At 40.0% G+C, this 22807-nt stretch overlaps 1 protein-coding gene across 1 annotated transcript in view; it reads left to right on the top strand.

Annotated features, from left to right (window-relative positions):
- LOC138191937 (transmembrane protein 132D) overlaps positions 1–22807 on the top strand; it is a 31928-nt gene that overhangs the window by 2482 nt on the left and 6639 nt on the right. Inside the window, exons 2-5 of the mRNA XM_069139037.1 lie at positions 4131–5007; positions 13670–13807; positions 20285–20477; positions 22528–22671. Coding sequence (XP_068995138.1) covers positions 4131–5007; positions 13670–13807; positions 20285–20477; positions 22528–22671 — 1352 coding nt within the window. The remainder of the gene's footprint in view (positions 1–4130; positions 5008–13669; positions 13808–20284; positions 20478–22527; positions 22672–22807) is intronic.

The following is a 22807-nucleotide window of genomic DNA, read 5'->3' as shown; positions in this document are numbered from 1 at the left end:
TCAGACAAGCTGTTCATGTCCAGGCAAAGCAAAACGCAACACTGCCACGGTGTCCTCCAGTGAACTGTATGCATGGGGAAGGTCTACCAATCAAAAGATAAAAATACGCAGTGCTAACATTAGATTAAGAAAGTGTTCTCTGCTATTGGTCATAGTTAGCGCCATTAGCAGCTGAGCCATTACCAACACTTTTGTATTTTAAAGTGCTTATAATCAGCATGTTGCTACATATCTAACCAATGTTTGATCAAAAGCCTTTAACAGCAGCATGAAGGAGAAACTTTGAAATACATCTTTTAATCTTTCAATAACTAATTCCAACACAGACACATCCAATGTCGCCTTGTGATGCTACTGGGAATCGACTCACTTCTGCAAGCTGTTTTGCACATATGGTAAAAGCCATTAGTGCACATTAGAATTCACCACGGTTGCTCAGGCTTTGTGCATTTTAATAGAATAATACAAAGATTGATTACATTTGAGAAAATAATGCTAAAAGCCAAACACACTGAAAAGCAGTTAGCCATCATGCCAATGAAAAGAATTGAATATGGAGCCATAAGACAAACTGCAGTGGAAAATGTAGCTCATTAGAAACAACAGTGTTTTTAATAAAACCGGTGATGGGGAACAATATTTGAAAGAAACATGTCTTGAATAAACAAAGCCTCAAGTCCTTAAAAAGGTCAACTTTGTAGTTGCTTACAAGCACCGTGGAGCAAATATCAAGTTATAGTACTAAACTTTCAAGTTTAAGTATCCTGAGAACTTTTCACTTCCATTTTAATGCATGACAGTACAGCTCTGGCTGCTGGTGAAAAGCTCGATCTTAAATAGCCGTGTATTTATTTTGGGATGAGGTGTAAGTCTCAAATGATGTGTTAAAACAATTTGTAAAACTACTTTCATACAGGGAGCATTTTCATTTGGACAAAGATAGGGATGAACAAAGATTTATTTAAGAAAAAGGTGCTGGCATGGAGTGAGTCTTCTGTTAAATTAAATGAAGAATTGGTTCAAGGTACTAAACATGTTTTGTCTCCAGGAGAATTGGCTTTTAGAGGCAGTTGGAGCATCTGCATGGCAACGCTGATGCTTTCTGACTCAGCCAAGGAGCACGAGAAGCTCAGGGTCTTCAAAATGAGGAACAGCTGGTGCTGCAGATTTGCTCTCATGTTTATCAGTTGAGGGCAGGACTCTCAATCATGATACAAGTTTTTACTTACATTGGCTGCTTGTTAAATATCTAAAAGATTGGCAAAGGAGAAGGCTACATCTCTTGGCCTGCCATGAACAGACATAGCCTGCAAAGTGTGCTACCATATCTACACATAGATTGTGCATAAATGTGTGCCAAACTAAAAGCATGTAAAATAACAAAAGGGGCACAAATGGCCCATCAAACTGAGCCATAAAGGGATGGGCTTCCATGTGAAGTACTTTGTTGCTACAGAGGTGGTGCATGCTCCCTCCTGGAGAGAGTGAGCCAGTTCATATTCACTCCAACCGCAGCTGCCGCCAGCTCTGGTATTAAACAGCACATCTGTCACTGTGGCCACTGGTTGGCTAAGCCAGGACAAGCCCAGATCCCGGCTGCAGCCTCTGCCTCATGCAGTGTGTTGTCCACTCAGTGAACATGCCCGACACGCTTTTCTGTGCGGAAGGGAGGGGAAAAAATAGATTTTGTTGTCTTCCTTTGAGGGCTGCCGGGTTGACATGATTGTGACATGTACAGTACAGTCATTGCTGTGTGAACTGTCAGACCATCTTGACAGGCTCTTTGCCGGGCTGGATGACTGGGGATGAAAAGCAGACGAGACCATGATAGACAGATCCATCAAATGCCTGCCGCCCCGAGGGACGTGACGACCGATTTTGACATAGAAAAGCTTTAAACCTTCCTCGCTGGATCAATAACAATTAATAATTCAGAGACAAACCACACTGTATGTGGCATATTTTGATATTATTTCACAAATCTGTCTCACACAAGTCTAAAGGTCTTGACATGATCTCTTTTCTAAGACATTGCCGATTTTGGGATGATTTGCTGCTAAAGCTGTTTTCACTATGCAATACCATACTTAGTGCATCCATTTTGTTATAATCTCCAGAGTAAACATCAGCGTTTTTTGTCCTTAATTCACCAAGTTGGGCAATTAGCCACCACATAAACAGTGCACACTCAGGTCAGCTGCCATAATCTTCATAATTCTATAAAAATGGACATTTTATTGAGGACACATGATGGCTGGGTGACCGCCACCTCTCCTCACTCCCACTGAGCCAAACACCCTACTGTCAAGCTTTTAAAGCAGATCAGAGCATATTCATGTTGTTGGTTTGGTTTTACTCGCTGACATACAAAGGTCATTCTACACACTAGTTAGTATTTAACAGTCAGCCTGTAATCCTTGTAAATGTATACTGCATGACACAAAACATCTGCTTCTTCAATATACAGTATATCTTACTGAGTAATATAACATTTTTCAGATGTACTGCTACTTTTTGTTACCTTAATATTTTCATCAATTTTGCACTTAGTATTTTTTCGTGTGGAGGCTCTGCCTGATGACAATCTGAAAAGCCATTTTAATCCCAATTTTTGATGGCTGATTTCAACCTTGCGCCTAGGGAAGGCAGATCATCCATGAGAGAAATGAAACTGGAGCACTTGAATATTCATTCCTACATGAAATGCAATATTTTTAAAGAAAAATTAATACTTTAAATCACACCACATTTCTGTAGCAAACAGATTCTAAACAGTAATTTCCATGGAAAATTAAGTAGTCATTTTGAAACCTTCCTATGACAATATTAGCTACCTGGATATTATTAAGATAGTGTATTAAAAATTTATAAGAGGTGGACATCGGGTTCAGCAAAAGGGCAGCATATTTTTATTTTAACTGACAGTAGGTTGAGCTGACTTTCTTTTCTCTTCCTAAATACACATCTTATTTCAGACTTCTTTTGCAAATGTAGTTAACATTTAGGCAAAGTTCAATATTTGTTCCATGTTCCATTAAGGTGCACTTTATAATATACCCAGTATAACTGTTCTGTCGTTGTATAAGGGTTTTCATTATGTGCAAATCTGAGGTGCTCATTTGGAGTTCCATCAAGGTGCTAACATTTAGATTGGGGTACATGATTAAACATGTTTTACCAGTTATGAGACATTTCTTGTGTTTTTTTCAGAGCAGCGTTCAAAGAAAATATTATCCTGGGAAAGGCTTTGCTTTTTTACAAATTAAGAAATAAGATTCAAACCCCCCTTCACCACCCCAATAACTTTAACTCATTCTCTTCCCGGGGCATCAAATACTGCCATTTTTTACCAGCTCGCTGGTGTCTCTTACACACAGAAGGCCTCATGGTTGAGGCACCAAAAACTACATGGTTTGATAGAAAGAGACCAATTTTTTTTAGGTTTGGGCACCAAATCTATTTGGTTCGGGTTAAACTTGGTAAGAAAATCTCATGTTTGTGTTAAAGTAAGTCATTTTATGTAAGTATTGGTACATCTGTCATGCAAGTTACTGTATGTACATTATGCAAACTAAATATGTTACATGTCGAATGTAAAATACTTACTTTACTCAAGAAAATTACCAATAGCTTTTGTCTTTTAAGGACTTGAAGGCTGGTTTCCCAAGTTCAAGTCCTGTAATTGTTCCATCCAACCACTCATTTTTATGACGCCAATGGCTCTGACAAAACGCCAGTATTTGATGCCCTCAGTTTAAAAAGGGGCCGACAATGTTGTCACAAAGCAACAGAGTTCAACAGCTGCTTCGTAACAGAAGTTGGTGCCTCAGAAACTAAAACACTCTTTTAAGCTTCTCTGATAGTAATTTACATTATTTCACATATGTACTGTGTTACAGATATTTTAAGGTTAAGCTGAGAGAACATTTAGTGTAATACTTTGATGCCCCACTCAGCTGATCAGTTGGCCTTGGCTGACTTTTATGCTCAAGAGTATTTCACTCTAAAATGTAGAGGAGAATTCATTTCTACAGTTCTGTTTTTATGTCAAATAAAATTGCTTAGAAATGTGGTTGTCAGACGGTTCTATGACAACAAGCTGAATGTAATTTTCTATTTTTATGTTACAGATTTGAGCAGTAAAGAAGTGACTTACAGTAAGAGCCCAGTGCCTTTCCCTGTCTTCTTGCCGGTCAACTACGAGGTGTATGATGCTGACTACCTGTTTCTGAAGGAGGCTGGGCAGGAATTCATGAGGAACTCCAGCATGCAGAGTAACACGCAGCCCTTTGTTATTTTAAGAGCCAGCCGCCAGCCAGCTGTCAACGCCAGCTACGGTACTATGTCCACAGAGAAGCTTGTGCCTCGAGATCTGGTCCAGTCTGTGCAGCTCTTTAACGCCCCAGAGGTCTTCACCTTTAATTGGAAAATCCAGGCCTTCGTGCTGACTCCTCGGGTTTTCTCCTCCAAGCCCAAAGTGCGGGTCCTCTTCTATGTTGCAGGGAGGGACTGGAGCCGCGTGGAAGCAGCTGTGGATGAGCTACCATGTGTGACAGTGTATGCCTTTTGGCAAACCCAGGAGGTGAGAGGTTCCTGTGCCATTGGAGGAGAGAGAGGAACCTGCATGGCTGAGCTGGCTCCTGCGCCCGGCTGGTTTGCTCCGGGGTCAGAGGGCACCAGCAGGGAGAGGCAGGATCCATCCGCTGGAAACCCCGTGGAGCTTTACTACCAGGCTCGGCCCAAAGTCAATGGGAAGTGCAACTCTGTGGAGGGAAGTCGTTGGGGTGGTCCACAGCAGCAGGCCGAGTATGTTCCGGTCACTCCCATGCAGAGGATTGGCAGCGTACGTCTCCTGCAGGTGCCTAAAGGAATGGCGACGCTTTCACGGCTCAAGCTTGGCAACGCCATCGTCATACGGACGTCCTCCAAACCTCTGAAGAAGACCGACATCGCCACTTTCTACATACTCATGGCTAGCTCCGCTCAGCTGATAAACTTCACGCTCAGGTAAAACAGTGTTTTTTGTTGCTTCTCCGTTTGCAGTGTTCAGCAGTGATGTGACTGACATTGTTATTGTGAGAGAAATATTGTCACCACTTCACATATCCCTGTCATTTCTGCAATTAGTCTGAACTATGTGGTCAATAGGAATTCAGATTGGGGAAGTGTTCACTAACTGTATTAATCATCTTCACTAATTCTTGCACAAATCGTGTGCAATCATAAATAAGTGAATATTGGAGGAAATTAGATTGAGCATGGATTATGGCATTTCTCTGAACATATCAGTGGTTAACTATCTCTCTGGGAAATGGGGTAGATTATTTGAGTGAGCACAGCCTGATGACATTAAGCAATGCTTCAGGAGCAGCAGTCATCAAGGTTGACATGAATCAAAGGAAATCACGTGTAGCATGTGACTCATTATTTCTCCGCTTTTAAGGGTATGTTCAGGATCTGTGCTTTATCAGTGCACTGCTGTTAACTGTATGAAGATTATGGGGATTACTGGCATAGCTCAATTTACTTGAAAGCTCTGTTCTCATCTTGCAATACATAATGTTCCTTTTTGACTGGAGATGAGCGCATTTGTAGTACCATCGAGAAGAAATAGATATTCCTCATGAGGTCTCTGACACACTTTGTAATGGAGGCTAATGTTATGAGATATTTCAAAAGACTTGCGCTAATATATTTCCAAAGAACTAATGCCTCTGCCTCAACCATCTGACTTATTTTCCTCTAGAGGAAAAGAAAAATACAAAAGCAAGAAAAACAACGTTTAATTCTGCTCTCATGGCTTTCTCTCAAGATGTCAGCTTTTTACTTCCCTTTTCTGAGTGAAATGATGCAACATGATAGATTGGCACCTCAAACTGGATTTCAATTAAATGCTTCCAACTTGCTCTCACCAATTCATTGGTGTTTTTTTGTGGTCATCTGCGGTCTTTTGTTATTGTCATGCAGACAGAGATCAAACAGAACCACACTGCACCGAAGCTGGATTTGTCGAGGTGAGCTGTCAGAGCAGACGAGCAGAGATTTAAGCTGACCTGATTAGAGACTGATCTTTATTATTATTATTATTTATCATTATTCAAGAAAATATCTGCTTTGCTCTAAGCCAGTGAATAATGGTCTGTCAAAGGCATGAAATGCATTTTCCTCACAAGTCCCAGTTATTGATTTGGTTTGTTTGAGCATGTCATAAATTTGTCTTTAATATGTCATTTGGTTTCACATCTCGTAATAAATTAATTTCTATGTTAATGCTGTCCTGCAGTGCTGTTAAGTGATGTCCAGCAGGAGGACATTTTTTTGTATTTTTCAAGCTAGACCTTATTTGCCCATAATTTCCAAGTGACAAAAGGGACAACAGTTTTTGAAATTGGTATTGAGGGAGAGCGCCTTAGACAGCAGCAGCAAAACGGGCTGCAATGTAATACTTCGGGGCAGTTACGCTCTGTCAATGTTCATCCTCTCAGAGTGCTTGTTTTTGCCACTGACAGGCTCAGATTGTTAATATAAATGTCTGACATCCTGTAAAGGATCCTCAACCCGAGACAGAAATCTGATTCAAGGAGATTTCTCTCTGAAATCTTGTAAGAAGTGAGTTGTTGCAGGAAGCCGGCAGTGGAAACAGGAGTTTGTTGTGTCATACGGAGAGAGAAGCTCTGTGTTATCTAAAAGAGTGGAAAAATAAAAAGGTTTGTATGTTTGCATTTTCCAACTTGTGCCAACAAAATCTCACAACACTTCACGGGGCTTTGATAAACTACATTTCTTCGAAAGAAGTCTCACTCAAGGACAAGTCTCTTAACTCTCAAACACCACAATCACTCTAGCTAATACCATTACCGCCGCTCTGCAGCAATCTTTAAGAAAAAGTGCTTTGTTATGGGAAACCTTCTCTTATTCGGGTTGCAGTAGTGATCCCAGTAAAAACTTTCACTCCTGACCTGATGGTCTGCATATGGGGCAGTGGACACTGAAGTGAGCACCCATTTGTAACACAACAAGCCACAACTTCTGTATGTCCCTATCCAACAAAGACAGATGAAAGTTGAATGAAGTGCTGCGAGACATTACAGTGGCACGATTCGGAAAAACACAAACACAAACCAATGTTTTCTTTAATCTTTTAGATAACACTAAGCTACCCTCTGTCTGTACTCCAACACAGCAAATTCTTGTCGGAACTCCTACTCCAACTCTCACCGAGGTTTCCTGCAACATCTTGCCTCTTGCAAGATTTCTGTTTCAGGTTAGAGACCATTTCCATAATGTTGTCAGACAATTATATTAAGAATCTGAGCCTGTCAGTGACAAAAACAAGCTTTTTAAGAGAACGTACATTTAGAAGGCCGAATTGCCTCAAAGTATTACATTGCAGCCCGCTTTGCAGCTGCCAGCTGAGGGTCCCTGCGCCCCCAAACACAGGACCAATATCAAAAATTGCAACCACCAATTAGTCACTTATACCCCAAATAATGGGGTAACAGGATCAAGGTTGATTCATACCAAAGTTTCACTGTAGGCCTTACATGAAAGTTGTTTAAGGCAGCAATTGAACCTGGACAGTATTCACAGTCTGTCCTCGTAGTTTGAAAAACACTGCAATACACAATCAATAACTCCTGAAAAATAAATACTCGCTGAGTTACTTCCGCCACGACTTGCTCATGCATGCTTCAGTGGAGGTGAACAGGTGAGGAGAGTCATGGATTGTGAATGCTGGGAAAGGTAAATATTGACTGAGCAGACAGCTGTGCATGAAGGCACTTAACTTCATTGTCAGGTTTCAACATTTCTTTCAGGTATTCAGTTCTTCTCTGGTGCACCAAAAGGAAACGGAGAAACGTGAAGCTGCAGGGGTTTTGGCCCATATTCCCCGAGTTGTTGAATTTCCAAGAGTATCGGCGGATCGTTAAATTGCGTTATAGATCAGTGCTCGCACATTCATGTATTTTAAAAGGTTAGACCATGCATTTGAATTAATTAGCTGGAGTCTTTTTCTTTCTGTCTCCTTATTTCAGCTGAAGCGATGAAGGCAAAAAAAGAAATCCTGATTCCCCCTCCTCATCCTGTCGCTTTTAATCATTGCTGCTTTAATTCACTTACTCAGTCACACATATGAACACGAACAAAGCGCAGAAAACCATAACGCCACCTCACTTCTTCAATCTTTTCTTTTTGTCTTCTCCCCTGAGTGTTTCGTTTCTTTTTCGTCTCTTCTCCTCTCCTCACAGCTGTTTCTGTACTTGGTTGGAAAATTAACACTCTTGTTAGGGAGCTTTGTAGTAATTAAACATGTGATGGGCAATTATGTCTATACAGAATGTATTGGGGACTAAACTCTGAAATTTCTTCTTTTTTTTTCCCATCACATAAACATAACTCAGTCACTGTTCCTTTAGGTTATATTATCACTGAGACAGCGCTACCCTCCCCCAGCTTATCAACCCATTAACAAGCACTGTGCATCCGGTCCTCAACAGCTGTCTGTGTGCTTTATCACTGTCTGAATGTCCCATTAAGCTTTGCTTAATACTTGTTCATCAGCACGATAAACCTGTTATTGATGTCTATAGCCAGAGTCAAGGGACAGACAAATTTGAGGTCAATTGAGAAAAAGACAAGCCACACCTGTCCGTTACAGCAAAATGAACCTGTCATTCTCAGAGAGGCTTTGATAAAGGTCATAGATAAAGTATTGTTTTGCCGTCATGACGCTACCCACAGGAAGGGCAATCAGATTATCCCTTTACTCATAGAGTTGCATAAAGTTAGAACGGATATCTTTCTTTTTGTTTTCTTCTTGACAGCTTTTAAAAGTCAGCGATGTTCTCAGGGTTTTATTTCAAAGTAACACGGTAGCAATACATTAACATTGAGCTTCTGTTTCAATAGGACACTGTGTCAGTGAGCTTTTCAACCACAGAGTTCAATTATTCATCTGCGTGACAAATAGTGTTTTAACATCCATTTTTAGTGCCGTGGTTCCTGCCATCTGGTCGCCACAACTCCCTAAACTGCTCCATAAGTAGGATAAGCACGTTGCCGATGGCTCGCCATCAGACTGGCTAAACTGTGGACATTTGCCTGCATAATTAACAATTGCATCTGTTTGTGATCGCTCTGGGGTTGACTAGTGGTATTGTGGCCCAACAGAGAAGCATTAACAAAGCTATAGATGGGAACACACATTATTACGATCCCTGTGTAGCATCTTGATAGGAATGCATCTGGGACAGGATGCCGTACTCTAATGGATGATAAAATTCATTTTCTAATGTGGGTCTTTGATCAAAACCAGTTTGTTTTATTGTGTTATGTGTTCACTGTATTGTTTCATTGTGTTACTGTCTTTGTTGGTCATGCAGTCAGCATAAGTTCAAAGAATACTACATCCCACAAACTAGTCAGGGGAGGGAGCTGGCTGATGAAGACCAAGAGCCATCAAGCTTTGCTTTGAGTGTATCTGACAGCATGTGTGTCCGTGCATTTATGTGCCACTTCTCTTGCGTTGGTCGTATTTTTACGTGCGTGCATGTACGTGTGAGTGAATGAGGAGTGGGTAAAAGGTGAAACAATAGTGCCACTCATGCCATGCCTGGTCAGAAGTGAGATGGATGGCAGGTGCAGCACCTGAGAGCTGCTTTTCTCCCACACTTGTCAGATTCAGTCTCAGCAGCCATCCATCTTCTCTGCCCTGGTGCCTCCTCAGGGCCTGCTAACTAACGCCATGGACACTAGTTCCAACCACTCAGAAGAAAAACGCCTTTTCCAGTCACAGGTTGTTTTTTGGGATGTTTAAAAAAAAAAAAAAAAAAAAATTTAATCATTTTTTACACAGTTAGCTGAGAGAGAGAGAGAGAGAGAGAGAGAGAGACAGAAAAAAAGGGGCTTGAGATAAGTCTTCTTGTTACTGTCACTTTTTATTAGTTAAACCCTGCTCCACTCAGCTCAATACACAGAGGTGTTTCATCACAGCAGGTCATGTTATTCAGAAGCCATTACTAGATTAACAGTCCTCCACAGTTCTCTCATTAATACACTGAACATGTCATCCTGTTTACCTCATTGATTATGCTGGATTAAATTTTTTTCCCCCCACTGAAAGCAAACTGCACACTGCACTCTTAATTCTCTACAGTCAGCGGTATTGAATTTAATACAAAGGAGAAAATGTAATGTTGGTTGAACTAAAGCGAGGTAGGCTCTTACATGTTGAAAAAAAAAAAATCCATTGCAAATTTTGTATACATATTGCATGTGCTCGGTTTGATGCATTACATGTGGATGGGGTTTTATGCCTCATAATTTTTTTATGCAGGTAAAGCAACAAGCCAACTTCCCAAACTAGAGCTGGATTGATATTCTGGCTGACCCATTTCATCAGCCGACACTGGGCTATCAGATATAGTGGATATATGAAAACTTTTATTAATCAAAACATAGTGCAGAATAAGATGCTTGGGGTAATTTAGAAATTGTTCAATTTGTGTGTTTTTTTTAAATATATTTATCTCTAATTACCAATAGCTAAAACCAACTATTCCTTTAAGTGATGCTCCGTTCGTGTCTGTAAAATGAATATGAAGCTATACCACGAGCAGCAAGTTAGCTTAGCTTAGCATGAAGACAGGAAGCAGGGACATTTGTACAAAAACTGACGCATTGCCATTTTTAAACATTTCTTGTCGTAGCTACAGAAAACATTTGATCACCAGTTTTAAATGGAAACTGTGGCGAGGTAATTCAAACCACTGATATGCAAAGTGATTTCAGAGACAGAAATAATTTGTATGTGCCCCGTTACCTCTATTGTGTTGCCATTAGCGTAGGTAACAGGGTGCAGCCATCCCAATCACAAATCTGCAGCCCCTGACATCAAAACCTTGTGTATTCCTCCTGGCTCATTTAGACTAGACTGAGTGTTTTCCCTCGCTGTTGTTGGCTCTGCTGCCTCCTGGGAACCCTCCGACTGATAACAATGATGGTTACCCCTTTATTTTCTGTTCTGTCACTCACTCTCAGAAGATACAGTATTTCGGTCCAACTTGTGCAATTTTTGACGAGGATTGCAGAGAGCTGGAGGTGATTTAATAAGTTATCCGTCTGCAAGTTTAGTGCAAATTCCAGCAACACGTTGCATTGCTGTAGCAACCTCTGTGCTAAAATTGAGTGAGAAGTCAGACGCTTCAACTCAACGAGACGGTTTACGTGTAACTAATGCGTCATATAAAGTGTCCACTGACTGAAACTGTGGCATTCAGCTGTGTGCAATTGTCAACAAAAGTTTTCTGTTTAGAATCACTCAGCACTAGATGATCACACCTTTTTAATCCCTCTGCTCCCTGGATAAACCTGTGTTAATCAGATACATCAGCTTCCGCAGTAAGAAACTGGAATGGCAACAAGCCTGTCACAATTGCACAAAATTAAACAGCTATTGAAAATGACACTGCTCATCCCATTTTAATAGTGACCTTTTCTCCTTGAACTTTAAAGTGTCACAAATGCTACAAGATGAGCCGGATTCATTCATTCTGAGAAAGGAGAAGGGGACACCTTTCTGTCTCGCTCTCCTGCCGTTCAGACAGCAGGTCATTAGGCTGTCATGATCATTACATTTTTATCAAGAAATTTTTATAAATTGAGATTAACGATTACATTTTTTATTTTTTTTATTTTTCAGTCAAACCTCAAACGCTGGAATAGGGCATTGAACTAGTGAAGGAAATATGACACGTCTGTCAGTGGCATCCAGATGTTTTATACAGATGAATGGAAACGATTACTATAAATGACTGTGGTCAGCCGGTCACTTGAGACCTTCCTTCCAGAATAGATGTTGTAGATGTTGACCAAAACAAGGTCTCACACATGCAAACACAACTGTGCACACCAGTACGTCAGTATTTCAATTCGACGATAAGGCATGCGTAAAGGACCGTTTGTTTAGCCGTGTTGAAGAGGGAGCAGATCCTTCTCCTCTTTGGACTGGTATTGGAAGTTAAAACCAAAGCCAGAGCCGGAGAAGTGCTCAGACTGCTGTTGCTCCCTTCGTAGATTACACCTCCAGAGAGTCATCATGCACTCAAAAGTCGAATCTCACAGATTCAGAGATAAACCACACAGCTTTGCACGCAGAGGAAAACCAACGAATTACACTGGAATGTTTTTCTGTCCGTGCTGTTGCTGCATATTCAGCAGGTCTCGCTATAATCAAGAACCAATACATATGGATAGTTTGGCTGCATTATGCACAGCATTCACAAACCGGAGGTCAAGAAAACTAATAATTCATCAGAACATTTTGAAAAATGAGATCAAAATTGACAGACAAAACAACAGTTTTCATTGCTCCTGCAAAGGGGGTGAGGGTGATGAACGAGTGGTGTACGTGTTGTTGTATGTTGCAGATTTTCAATATTTTCTTTTACAACTTTCTCTGCTTTTTGTTCTTATTTGCTCAGTTGCTGTCCTGAATAGGAATGCACATTTCATGCAAAAATTCTATTCGATGCTTGCTGGGGACTATTTGGGTAATATTCGAAGGACCCTCTGCCGCTGTATGTACAAGCAAACACACACACAGAAATAGAAAGAGACTCACTCATGCTCTGAACACGGCCTCAACAAATGCCATCAAACTTCGACAACCCTCGCCTTTGACACAGCTGATGAGAAGCCTGTCTTTAGTTTCATCTTGGAGATGAGCGACGTTTGTTCCGCATGTTTAATATAAAACGTACTCCTACTGGTGACATAGCTAGCCACTGACTGTTGATGTATTGTTGGGCATGGAGCGTATGCTATGGGTGCTTTACTGTCAAATGACAGTGCATAGCTGTGATAGACTTATGACATAGTAGTTTTACCTGGCAAAGTTTCCATGGCGTCTCATTTTTGTTGATTTGCACACAGAACTTTTTGATGGCCGTAGGTATCTCTGCATGTTTCTCCTGTTTGTACTGTAGCATCTAATCTTACAGAGCCACACACGCTTATTAGCGTGTTGATTCTTAAAGACGGTTGGGCAAATGGATTTTAAGTGCATTACTGCGACCTAATGGCAGGAGTAACGCTATATTGTTGTTGAAATGTTGGGTTCTTTTCTATAATGTTGTAAGATTGTGAAGATTTACCATGTTAAGTGCCTTGAAATAACTTGTGGTGTTCCTCGGCGCAACATAAATATAATTGAATTGAATAATTACAGGTGCCTGTAAAAACAAGGGAAATAAGACAAGATCATATTTGCATTAACTATTTGATTTATAATTTTTTTTTTTTTTATGACCATTTGGATACTATAACTTCTCAATCGCTAAATCTTTTAGGCTGCCTTCATGTTTCAGAAATCCTGGATTTATTGTGACAGGACAAGTAGTCTAGATTAATGCATTGAACTGTAAATACATTTCCATGTGCAAGTTTAAATCTACTGAACACTATGGCTGGGGACTACTTATGTAACATAAATGTCATGTGCATAAAAGAATGAAGCTCAGAAAAATGTATTTGGTTGACTGTGCACATCATAAACCATTTCATATTTTGCCAAAATAATGTTTCATTGGCTTGAATTCTTGTGGTTATTAATATGGGACATTTCACATTTACCACATTCTTGACCTTTTTCGTTTTTGACTTTTCACAGAGCGACGGTAAAGAAAGGTGTAACCTTTCGAACAGCGACACCCAGTAACTCTTTACTATGGGACATCACTCTGGATATGGGTGCAGACGGAGCCATCGCTGTTATTTGTCAGAGAAAGGCACCCATACCTGGGAAAAGGTCTGTTCTCCTCACATTACTCTTTATGCAGGTATAGGCTATTTATATGTCTCTATTTTTTTGTTGCTTGGGAATTTATCACTTTTATATATATTTACACTCCAAAGGTCAAAAGGGGATTTCAGGGGATTATTGGCTGCCTGTGTCTCTACCTGTTAAATGTGGCACTGTTGCATCTTGTGTCCTGCAAACCATATCAGTATTTGTTTCTGCACCCAAACAGCAAAACACAAAACCATTCGCACATGGGCACCGGATTATTGCATTCTGGTAGGACATCTCAGGTTACGATGTAAACTGATGCTCTTGTAAATCTGACACTTGTATACAGGTGTTGCTATTTTTTTTAAACTTTATTGTCCATTTCTCCTCTGCACTATAATATTTTTGAAACATTTACCAGCTGTGCACGTCCATTCATGCTTACCATGCAATTAAGCTTATTTGAACTTAGGAGTTAGAGGCTGACCATCAGGAGCCAATTTCAAGCATCACACTAAAACTATTTACTGGACAACTGCAGGTTTGTTTGATCAAACTCAGCTCTCTGGGCTCCTTAGAAGTTCTTGACTTTCTTCTTAATCTCATTAAACGGGACTACAACCTTTCCCTGACAACCAACCTATCTCACATGTCCTTACAAGTTCAGCCGGGTGCAGCTTTATTTCATTGAACGGGGATGAGTTGACTTCAATTAGGAGTTAAATCCAATAAGTAAGGCCCAAGCCTCCTGAGATTATAAGGCACCTGTTTTAAAAAAGGGAACAGACAACACAGGGTAGAAAGTCTATTCCACATTCTTTCAAGCCATCTGTTTTATAAAATTGCTTCCTAATTTTTTCCCTTTTAGCTTGTTGGCATGCAAACATTTACTGATATACAATAAACACAAAGTAGGTCAGCTGAGGCTGATAATGTCATTATTTATATGTAGAGTATTTGGTTATAAATCAAAGTATGGGACAAACTGAAATGTGGATCAGATGAGGGCACTAGATAAAAAAAGATAAAGGATCACCAGTGCTATTACAATGCATCCTGAGGGAATTGAATCCTGATCTAAATTTCCTGATATGAATGTCTGCCCCAAATTTCATCCAATGACTGTGGAGACATTTTGCTCATGGACAGCACAGATGTCAACCTCTTGGTGGCGCTTAATGAAAAGTCAGGAGATCACTACAGTCAATACGATTCATTCTCTGGGGAGCATGAACACAAGTCTCTCTCTAAAAATTATCATTGAAATCCTAACCTATAAACCTTGAGATATTTCACTTTGAGGGGAAGCTGTGGACCAATACACCAGCATGGCCATGTCACGAGCAGTGTAATAAGTCATCTACGTGAGCTTAATCCAACTGTCCTGCACGCAACATGCGGTATATTCAGGGTAATACTATTCATGTTGTTGAGCACTTAATTATAATTCTTTTTTCCAATTCAAGATTGCCAGTGAACAAAAGAAAACTGATATATTGAGATTTAATCCAAACACTAAGATTATTTGTGCCACTAGAACAGTGACATGAAATACTTGTAAAAGTAAACCTTTAATTTGTGTGTGACTGGTTGGCAGAGCTGGAAAAGAGCAGCCAACTTTCACCGGATAAAAATAAATACTAATAAAAGTAGAGTTGAAAACTCAAGCGGGTGATTAATTAAAAAGCCTTTAATCAGTCGTGGCTATTCAATCATAGTAAAAACTCATTCAGCCTCTAAGGCCTTCAGCATGGCAGGTACAAATAAGGTGCCTTTAGGCTGTTCCTTATATGTGTTGGTCAGTGGTCACATGGCCAGTATGGATCAATGAACTGTCACCCGGTTCATGGGAGCAGGTACAAACACATGATAGGAAACATAATGTCCGGACTACAAAACAAATGCAGATATTAATCAAAATCTTAAAATCTCTTAAAAGTTTAACATACATTTAAACATTAAGTGGAAAGTCTCTTTTCCAAAGAGAGAGAGAGAGAGAGAAAAAACAATACACAAAGGCACAGTTACAGAAATGGAGACAAATCAAGTTCTCCATTCAAACCGGGATATTTAATGTGTAGAACCAAAATGATTCTCTTTGTAAGACACTTTTTAACCTGTCGCCGCCCCTCACTGACTTTTCTACATGCTCGATACCAGATCTCCTCAATGAATTAGTGTCCGTGCCCAGCCTCTTTGTAATGTAAAGCCTTTGGGTATTGTGGGTTACCAGTTCGAACAGCAGGTTTATGTTCAGCCAGTCTGGCTTTCAGTTTACGTTTCCTTCTTCCGATGTAGAAACAAACACATGGACACTCAAGTCTGTAAACAACACAAGATGTATTGCAGTTTATAAATGATTACAATTTCCACACTTGTGGTTACCTGTTCTTGTGGTCAACCAAGTTTTCTGTTGTAGAGGTTCAAGTTTGTCGTTCAGCATTGGGGCTACTCTGAAGAAGATGGTGGGGGTATCTGGAAGTGTTTCTCTTAGGAAACTGTCGCTTTTCAATATGTCCCAGTTTCTTGTGATAATCTGTTTAATTCTGTTGCTTCACTGATGTATTGTGTTACAAAGTACACTTGACCTGAGCACTGCGGTTGCTTTTGCTTGTGGTCCAGTAACTGTTCTCTGCTGAGACATTTTGCTTTATTATAAGCTGTTGATATAGTTTTAAGTTTATATCCTCTATTCTCAAACCTTTTGTGCATATCTTGAGCATTTCTTTCAAAGTCTTCCTCTGAGTCACAGATACGTTTATGTCTCTGGAATTGACCGAAAGGTATGTTGTCTATCACTCACCGTGGATGGAAACTGTCTGCTCCAAGAATGGTTTTGCGGTCTTTTGGTTTTCTGAATATGAAAGTATGTAGGATGCCATTGTCATCATTAGAAATCTTTAGATCAAGAAAATTAATTTCTGTTAAAGAAAACTCTAGACCAAGCTTTAAGTTGCTATTAGTGTTGTTTAAATCTGAGTGGAACTGAAGAAGTTCTCGCTCTGACCCAGACCACAGTAGAAGAATTTCATCTATGTATCTGCCTCACCATATAATCTTATCTAGATACGTATTTATGCCCAAATACACAAATCATTCTTCCCATAAACAGATTGGAATAATTAGGTGCAAAACATGCTCCCATTGCTGTACCTTTTTTCGGTTTATTAAATTTATTCTGAAACTGGAAGGCATTATTATTCAAAGCCCATTCTGCAAGTTGCAAGATAAAGGCAGCAGGGGGCCTCTGTTCTGGTTGTGTCGTTTCCAAGAAATGGGATAAAGCCTCTAGTCCCTCCTTATGATCAATGTTAGTATAAAGTGATTCTACATCCATGATCACTAAAAACGATGTTGATCCAATATTCTTTATGTCTTTAATTTTGTTTTGCACTTGTATGCTGTCATGAATAAATGCAGGAGGATCACAAACCTTGATGCTACATAACAATTTTAATGCTGGTTCTGTGACTGACTTATTCCCACTTATTATTGGTCCCCCTGGTGGATTTTCTAAGTTCTTATGTATTTTGGGAAACATAAAAAGCAGGTATTCTTGTTCTTTTTGTGAAATCCAATCTTAATATTTTGCCTGTAAGAGCATTTCTTCAAGTTCCATTGGATTTTGTTCTATTGGGTTAGACTGTAGAGGTTCATAATACTCACGATTATCCAGTTGTCGTGTGGCCTCTTTGATGTATTGGTCTCTACCCCACACTACTACTGCTCCCCCTGTAACTAATACAAGTATAAAAAAGAATAACATCCTTTTACCGGATTTATTTCAACAATTACAAAAATAATGTTATTTTACTCCAGGATAAAGGATAATTTTATAGATCCTGAATCTGAACGTGGACTTGTTTAAGAGAGACTTGTCAGGTTATAGACCACAAGAGACTTTGCTTCAGACAGAGACAGAAAATTTAATTTATCTGTATCGTTATTTATTTGACCTCATTAATTTGTTTTCCCCATTTATTGTGGATTATGACATTGTTTATTACAACTTCTTTATGGGTTAACATATTTTTCCACCCAGTAATTTTGTCTAATCCTCTCTAAAATGTCATGAATCTCACAGGACCCCTGCCGAGAGTGTCTACTGTCATGCCACTGCGGGGATCTCCGCCTTTTGCCTTCCTGGCTTTAGCGAGTACTAAAAGTATTTGTAGCATTTGTAAATTTAAGTGTTTTTTTTTTGTTTTTTTTTATCCTTTGTTGATGCAGTTTGGTTTGGATCTTAATATTAAAGCGGTGCTACTCACAGACAGACTGCCGGCTGTAAACAAGTTGTACAAGCATCAATCCCCTGCAAGCTTCATAAGAATGACAGTGGGCGTAAGTAGCATGACAACATCCCCTATCTTGTGGATATCTGTGTTAATGCAGACTTTAGGGGATATAAGCATGCTTATGAAAGTCAAGTTTATCCTGTTTTGATACTTGACCAAAATGCAATTATCATCTTTTAATCTCAGGTCTCTGAGCAATATGCTAAAATTATTAAATTATAGTAAATCTCTGTCATGCCCTTAATAAGGGCAGATGTAATGGAGGCTCATGCAAGAGGAGGATACAGAAAAAAAGGCCTTTTGCATGCTTTGTTACTGAGTTTGAAAATTAATGGAGGCTTAGCAAAATTTACACTTCCTCCAATTGTTGTTGCTATAGTGTGGGAAGGCAGCGAGCATGCAGTCCCTTGGATCTCATTATCATGCAGTAAGGAGGACTTACTGTGTGTCTGCACAGCTCTGACACCGATTTATAACATGCACACAAAGATGCAGCAGCAAGTCTGATAATGCTCATGTGGTCATGCTTATTGTGTTTTTGTTTGCCAATATATCTTTTCTGTAGTTCAATACAGAGCCAAGAAATAAAAACCCAGGACACTAACTTGGGCCGCAGGAGAAAATTGAATCCATGGTTGGGACACTCTGTTCTATCTGGCATCACCGAGAGGCCATTATAAGTTACAGAGGCTTACACTTTGTTATGTATGCAGGACGCAACTGTCCTCTGACCACCTTCTTCTCTACGCACATCCAACGCTACCGGCAACTTCAGTGTCGAGCCAGCAAAGAGAAATTCTGCTCTGTACTTTCTTAGTTGAGTTTGCGAGGATGCCTTGAGAGGCAAAGGCCTCTCCAAAAAAAAAAAAGGAGGGGGACTGTATCTTGTCACAACTACTGGAATCACATCCCTCTTCTAAAAATGTCTTCACTTTTTTTTTTTTTTTTTTTTTTTTTTTTTTATCCATGGGCACAAATTCACAACATATCAGTATGAATTTATAGCAGGATATCAGCAAAACTCCAGTATCAACCTGAACAAGAACTGTCACAAAAACTTCCTAAAACTCAACCAATTGTAGATTCAAAGTTTGATAGTAGAAATTAAAATAATACCCAGTCCATATATTAGAGATGTCTTGTCTACTGGAATTATATCTCGAACCAACACTAGCCTTAGCAGTAGCTTCAACTAGCCCCGTTTGAAAGTAGTAGTAACATTTTATAACTTACCACCATCTTGTTCTGCAAAACGGATAAACCTCCCTAATTCCGTTTACTCAGTCATGACTTCATCCGCAGTGCATCCGGTTAGGTTTGTGGCGCAAAACACAGCCGGTTAAACAATTTTACGTCGACGGACCGCCTCCATCTTTGTTTTTGCTTCGAAGTCACGTTTGATCTCGCGAGTTTCTGTGGGATCTTAAGTCCCTTAGAATCGCCACTTCGGAAATCGTGAAGTAGCCCGTAAACTGCGAGTGTGTGGCCCTGTTACTTGTCTGAATGGCCTGGTGTGTGTTATTATTGTCTGTGATCTGACACGTTTTTGAAATCGGATATGATTTGAAAAGAGTGCACCATTACTGTTTTAGCATGTACAAATGTTCCCATTAATACTTTATCAAAGCCGCATTCTTCCTTGGTACAGCTGCACGGAGCTGCTAGTGTGGCTGTTCTCTTAATGATATTTATCAAGTTAAATATCAAACATCCTACTGCAATGTTTTTACATCACACTTTTTGGTCTCCAGTAACCACAACCTTTGGGCTACACTAAGTAGTCCTGCACTGTGAGCACTGAGCCATGGGTTAAATACACTACTAAATAATCACTGCACCTCAGATGTAATTGTCTTTACGGAAACTTAGTGTGGGGGAAGATAAGTGAAGAGTCCAACGATGAAATGACTATATTAAGCGTCAGCAAACTTTTGTGTAGTGATTTCTCTTTCTGATGCAAATGTACATAATGAAGATGTTGAAAAATCCTTTCCAACCAGTCAAAACACAAAATGTTACTGCTTGATCCAGCATTTAAATGAGACATTGGGAAGTAGCAGCACTGTATTTGGAATCTGTTTTGTCTTACAATTTTATCAATCATTTTTGCACATGATTTGTTGCATTAGAAATGTAGGCAGGTAAGTTTGTTTGCATACTTTATCTGTCTAATTAATCCAGCTCTTTGCTTCTCTTGCAGGCTCGAAAGCAGTCTGCTGGAGATACTTCAGATGGATTTTGAGGTTGAGGAGCTGAGCAGTCCGCTCGACAGTCAGGTGATCATATGGAAGCTGGAGATACCCTCCTCATCTAAAAATGTAACCAAGACCGAAGGAGCCATGAGGATCTATACCACTCAGAGAGACTTTGTCGGCCTGGCTCCTCTCATAATGGTGAGTTAGCTGACAGCTCTCATGTCACACCTAATCACTATACAAATGTTACTGACAGCAGCGTCTCCAATAACGCAAACAGTTGGACTGCATCCTTTGAGCGTTAGTGCATGAAAATATCATAAAATGCACTTTGCTCTGATCCATTCCTGTCTGGTTTGCATACTTAGACGGTTGGATATGCTTTGGATTGTTTAGTAAATGGGTTCTATTTTCAGCAGAGTGACCTTGTGTTGTTGACTGTCAGCTAGCTGATGTCTCTATTCTGTGTTGTTCTGCTCTGTTCTGTTGTGGCATGCAATATGTGGTCATCCTCTCCTCCTTACAGCTGCTTCATGTGCTTCTATTTTGGTGCCGCCGGCCTCTTTATCATGCTACCTCTATAATTACTCAGTGATATAATCTGCACTACTAAATACGGAACATTATAGCACTTTGAATCATAATGAGGTATTTATAACCTTGGTCACTAACCTCTGACTAAAACATTGTTTGGAGGGGCAACATAAACATAGAAATAGATCTAAAAGTTAATATTTGTTATAATTTTACTTTTAGGCAGTAGCTTTCTAATATTTCACAGGCTATCTGCTGCATTTCCATCACTGGTGCTGGAGTGCTTAAAGTTATGAGGATATGCTACAGTATCCTGATTTGTGAATTTGACATGGTTCATCTCTCCTGTGGATTAGAAGCCGACCTCAGGCCGAGGGCCAAACGAGGAGATTTGATGGTTGGCGCAAAGGGACATTAGCACTGACGGATCACTCTTAACCTTTCTCCACAAACTCCAGCTTGTGCTGCTGCTCAATACTTCTATGTAATGGCAAAAGCCTCTCTGACATAACCTTCAGATCAGTGTTTTTAATTGGGGAAAAAAAGACGTTTAGATATTTCAGCTTCATTTAACCAGTTTTACAGTCGAGGGACACATATCCATCTGCTTCATTTTCATCCTGACAGTGGCCAAGTGTCTCTTTAAATTTGATTTAAGTGATCATTCACACAACTCAACCGAGCTGCGCTACACTGCTCTCACACTAATTCATACATATGATATTCTATTATTTCAACTTCAATTAAAACAGCATGTTTTTTATAGAGGACAACGCATATCCATCTGCTTCCCGCTTTGATTATCCAAGCATGCATACACATGCATGCCTGTGCAAATTAACGCATATTAGACAGAGAGATGACCACTTTACTACTAATAGTGGTATTCATATACATTCCTTTTAACAAAACACCTTATCATTTATGTAATGTTAATTAGCCTGTATTCCTAATGCAGTCTCTCCACTACCAGGACCAGAATGGCTTGGGTCCGCTGCCACAGCAGTCTTCTCAATCAAACACATCCCCCATCAGATGCTGCTCGGTGGCACTGTATACTCCGATGTTAAACAAATTAATACTCATATTAAATCTTAATATTCAAAAATTAAGATTTAATCAACAACTTGAATGGAAATATATGCTGAGTACAAAAAAAATCTTCCACACCACCCACCAAACAAGGCACTTCTGACTTGTGGAGAGGGAGCCAGAGATCAAAGCGCCAACCATGCTATTAGAAGAAAACTTCTTACTCTCCCCTGCCACAGCTGCCTTCTTTAATAATACACCATACATTAAAGAACAGGTTTTATTGTATATGTGTAGAGATCATTTTTAGTCCATGTTTGTAGTTATTTGGCCATGTTTGAACTGATACAGCATCCCTCTGAGGGGCACGCTTGTGCAGAGAAAACCAAGATTAGCTCTCCCTTAAGTGACCTGGCCATCACCCAGCCTTGACTCTGCTTCCCCTCCTGGCTTCCAAAAGGGGGACTGGCCTTCTTACCTCACGGACTGCTGAGTTAGTCAGTCACAATTCGTCACACATGTCTTCTACCTCCCGTCTTTACTCGCACCCCGTGTCACTCCTATTACAAACCCTTTTAGCTGTCGGACAGTTGCAAAACAAAATGTAAACCATCAGGAATTGTTGAATGGGTTTTGTTAATTTTGTGTTATGACTGCAGCACATTTTCCCCTCTCTCTGCAGGACACAGAGATCCTGAACACAGCTGTGCTGACTGGAAAGAAGGTGGTTTTGCCTGTGAGGACGGTAGCTGTGGAGGAGGATGGAGTCGTCACAGACGTATCTGACTACACAGACTGTAGCACCACTGATGAAGATGTTCTCAAGGTAGAACTTCCTCTTCCTTCTTTTATATATCTCCACATACTGCACACCATCCCTCTGATTCATCATTTCTAATTTGTTTGGTTTCACTCATTCCAAGTACAATTTTAAGATTCTTTCATAAAAGGGAATAAGACAA

This window comes from Embiotoca jacksoni, unplaced genomic scaffold, assembly GCF_022577435.1.
Source record: "Embiotoca jacksoni isolate LCO1_2020_lvr unplaced genomic scaffold, fEmbJac1.0.p SCAF_8, whole genome shotgun sequence".
In the NCBI taxonomy this organism is placed as follows: domain Eukaryota; kingdom Metazoa; phylum Chordata; class Actinopteri; family Embiotocidae; genus Embiotoca; species Embiotoca jacksoni.
Note: the sequence above shows the minus strand (reverse complement) of the source record. Positions and strands in the feature narration are given on the sequence as shown.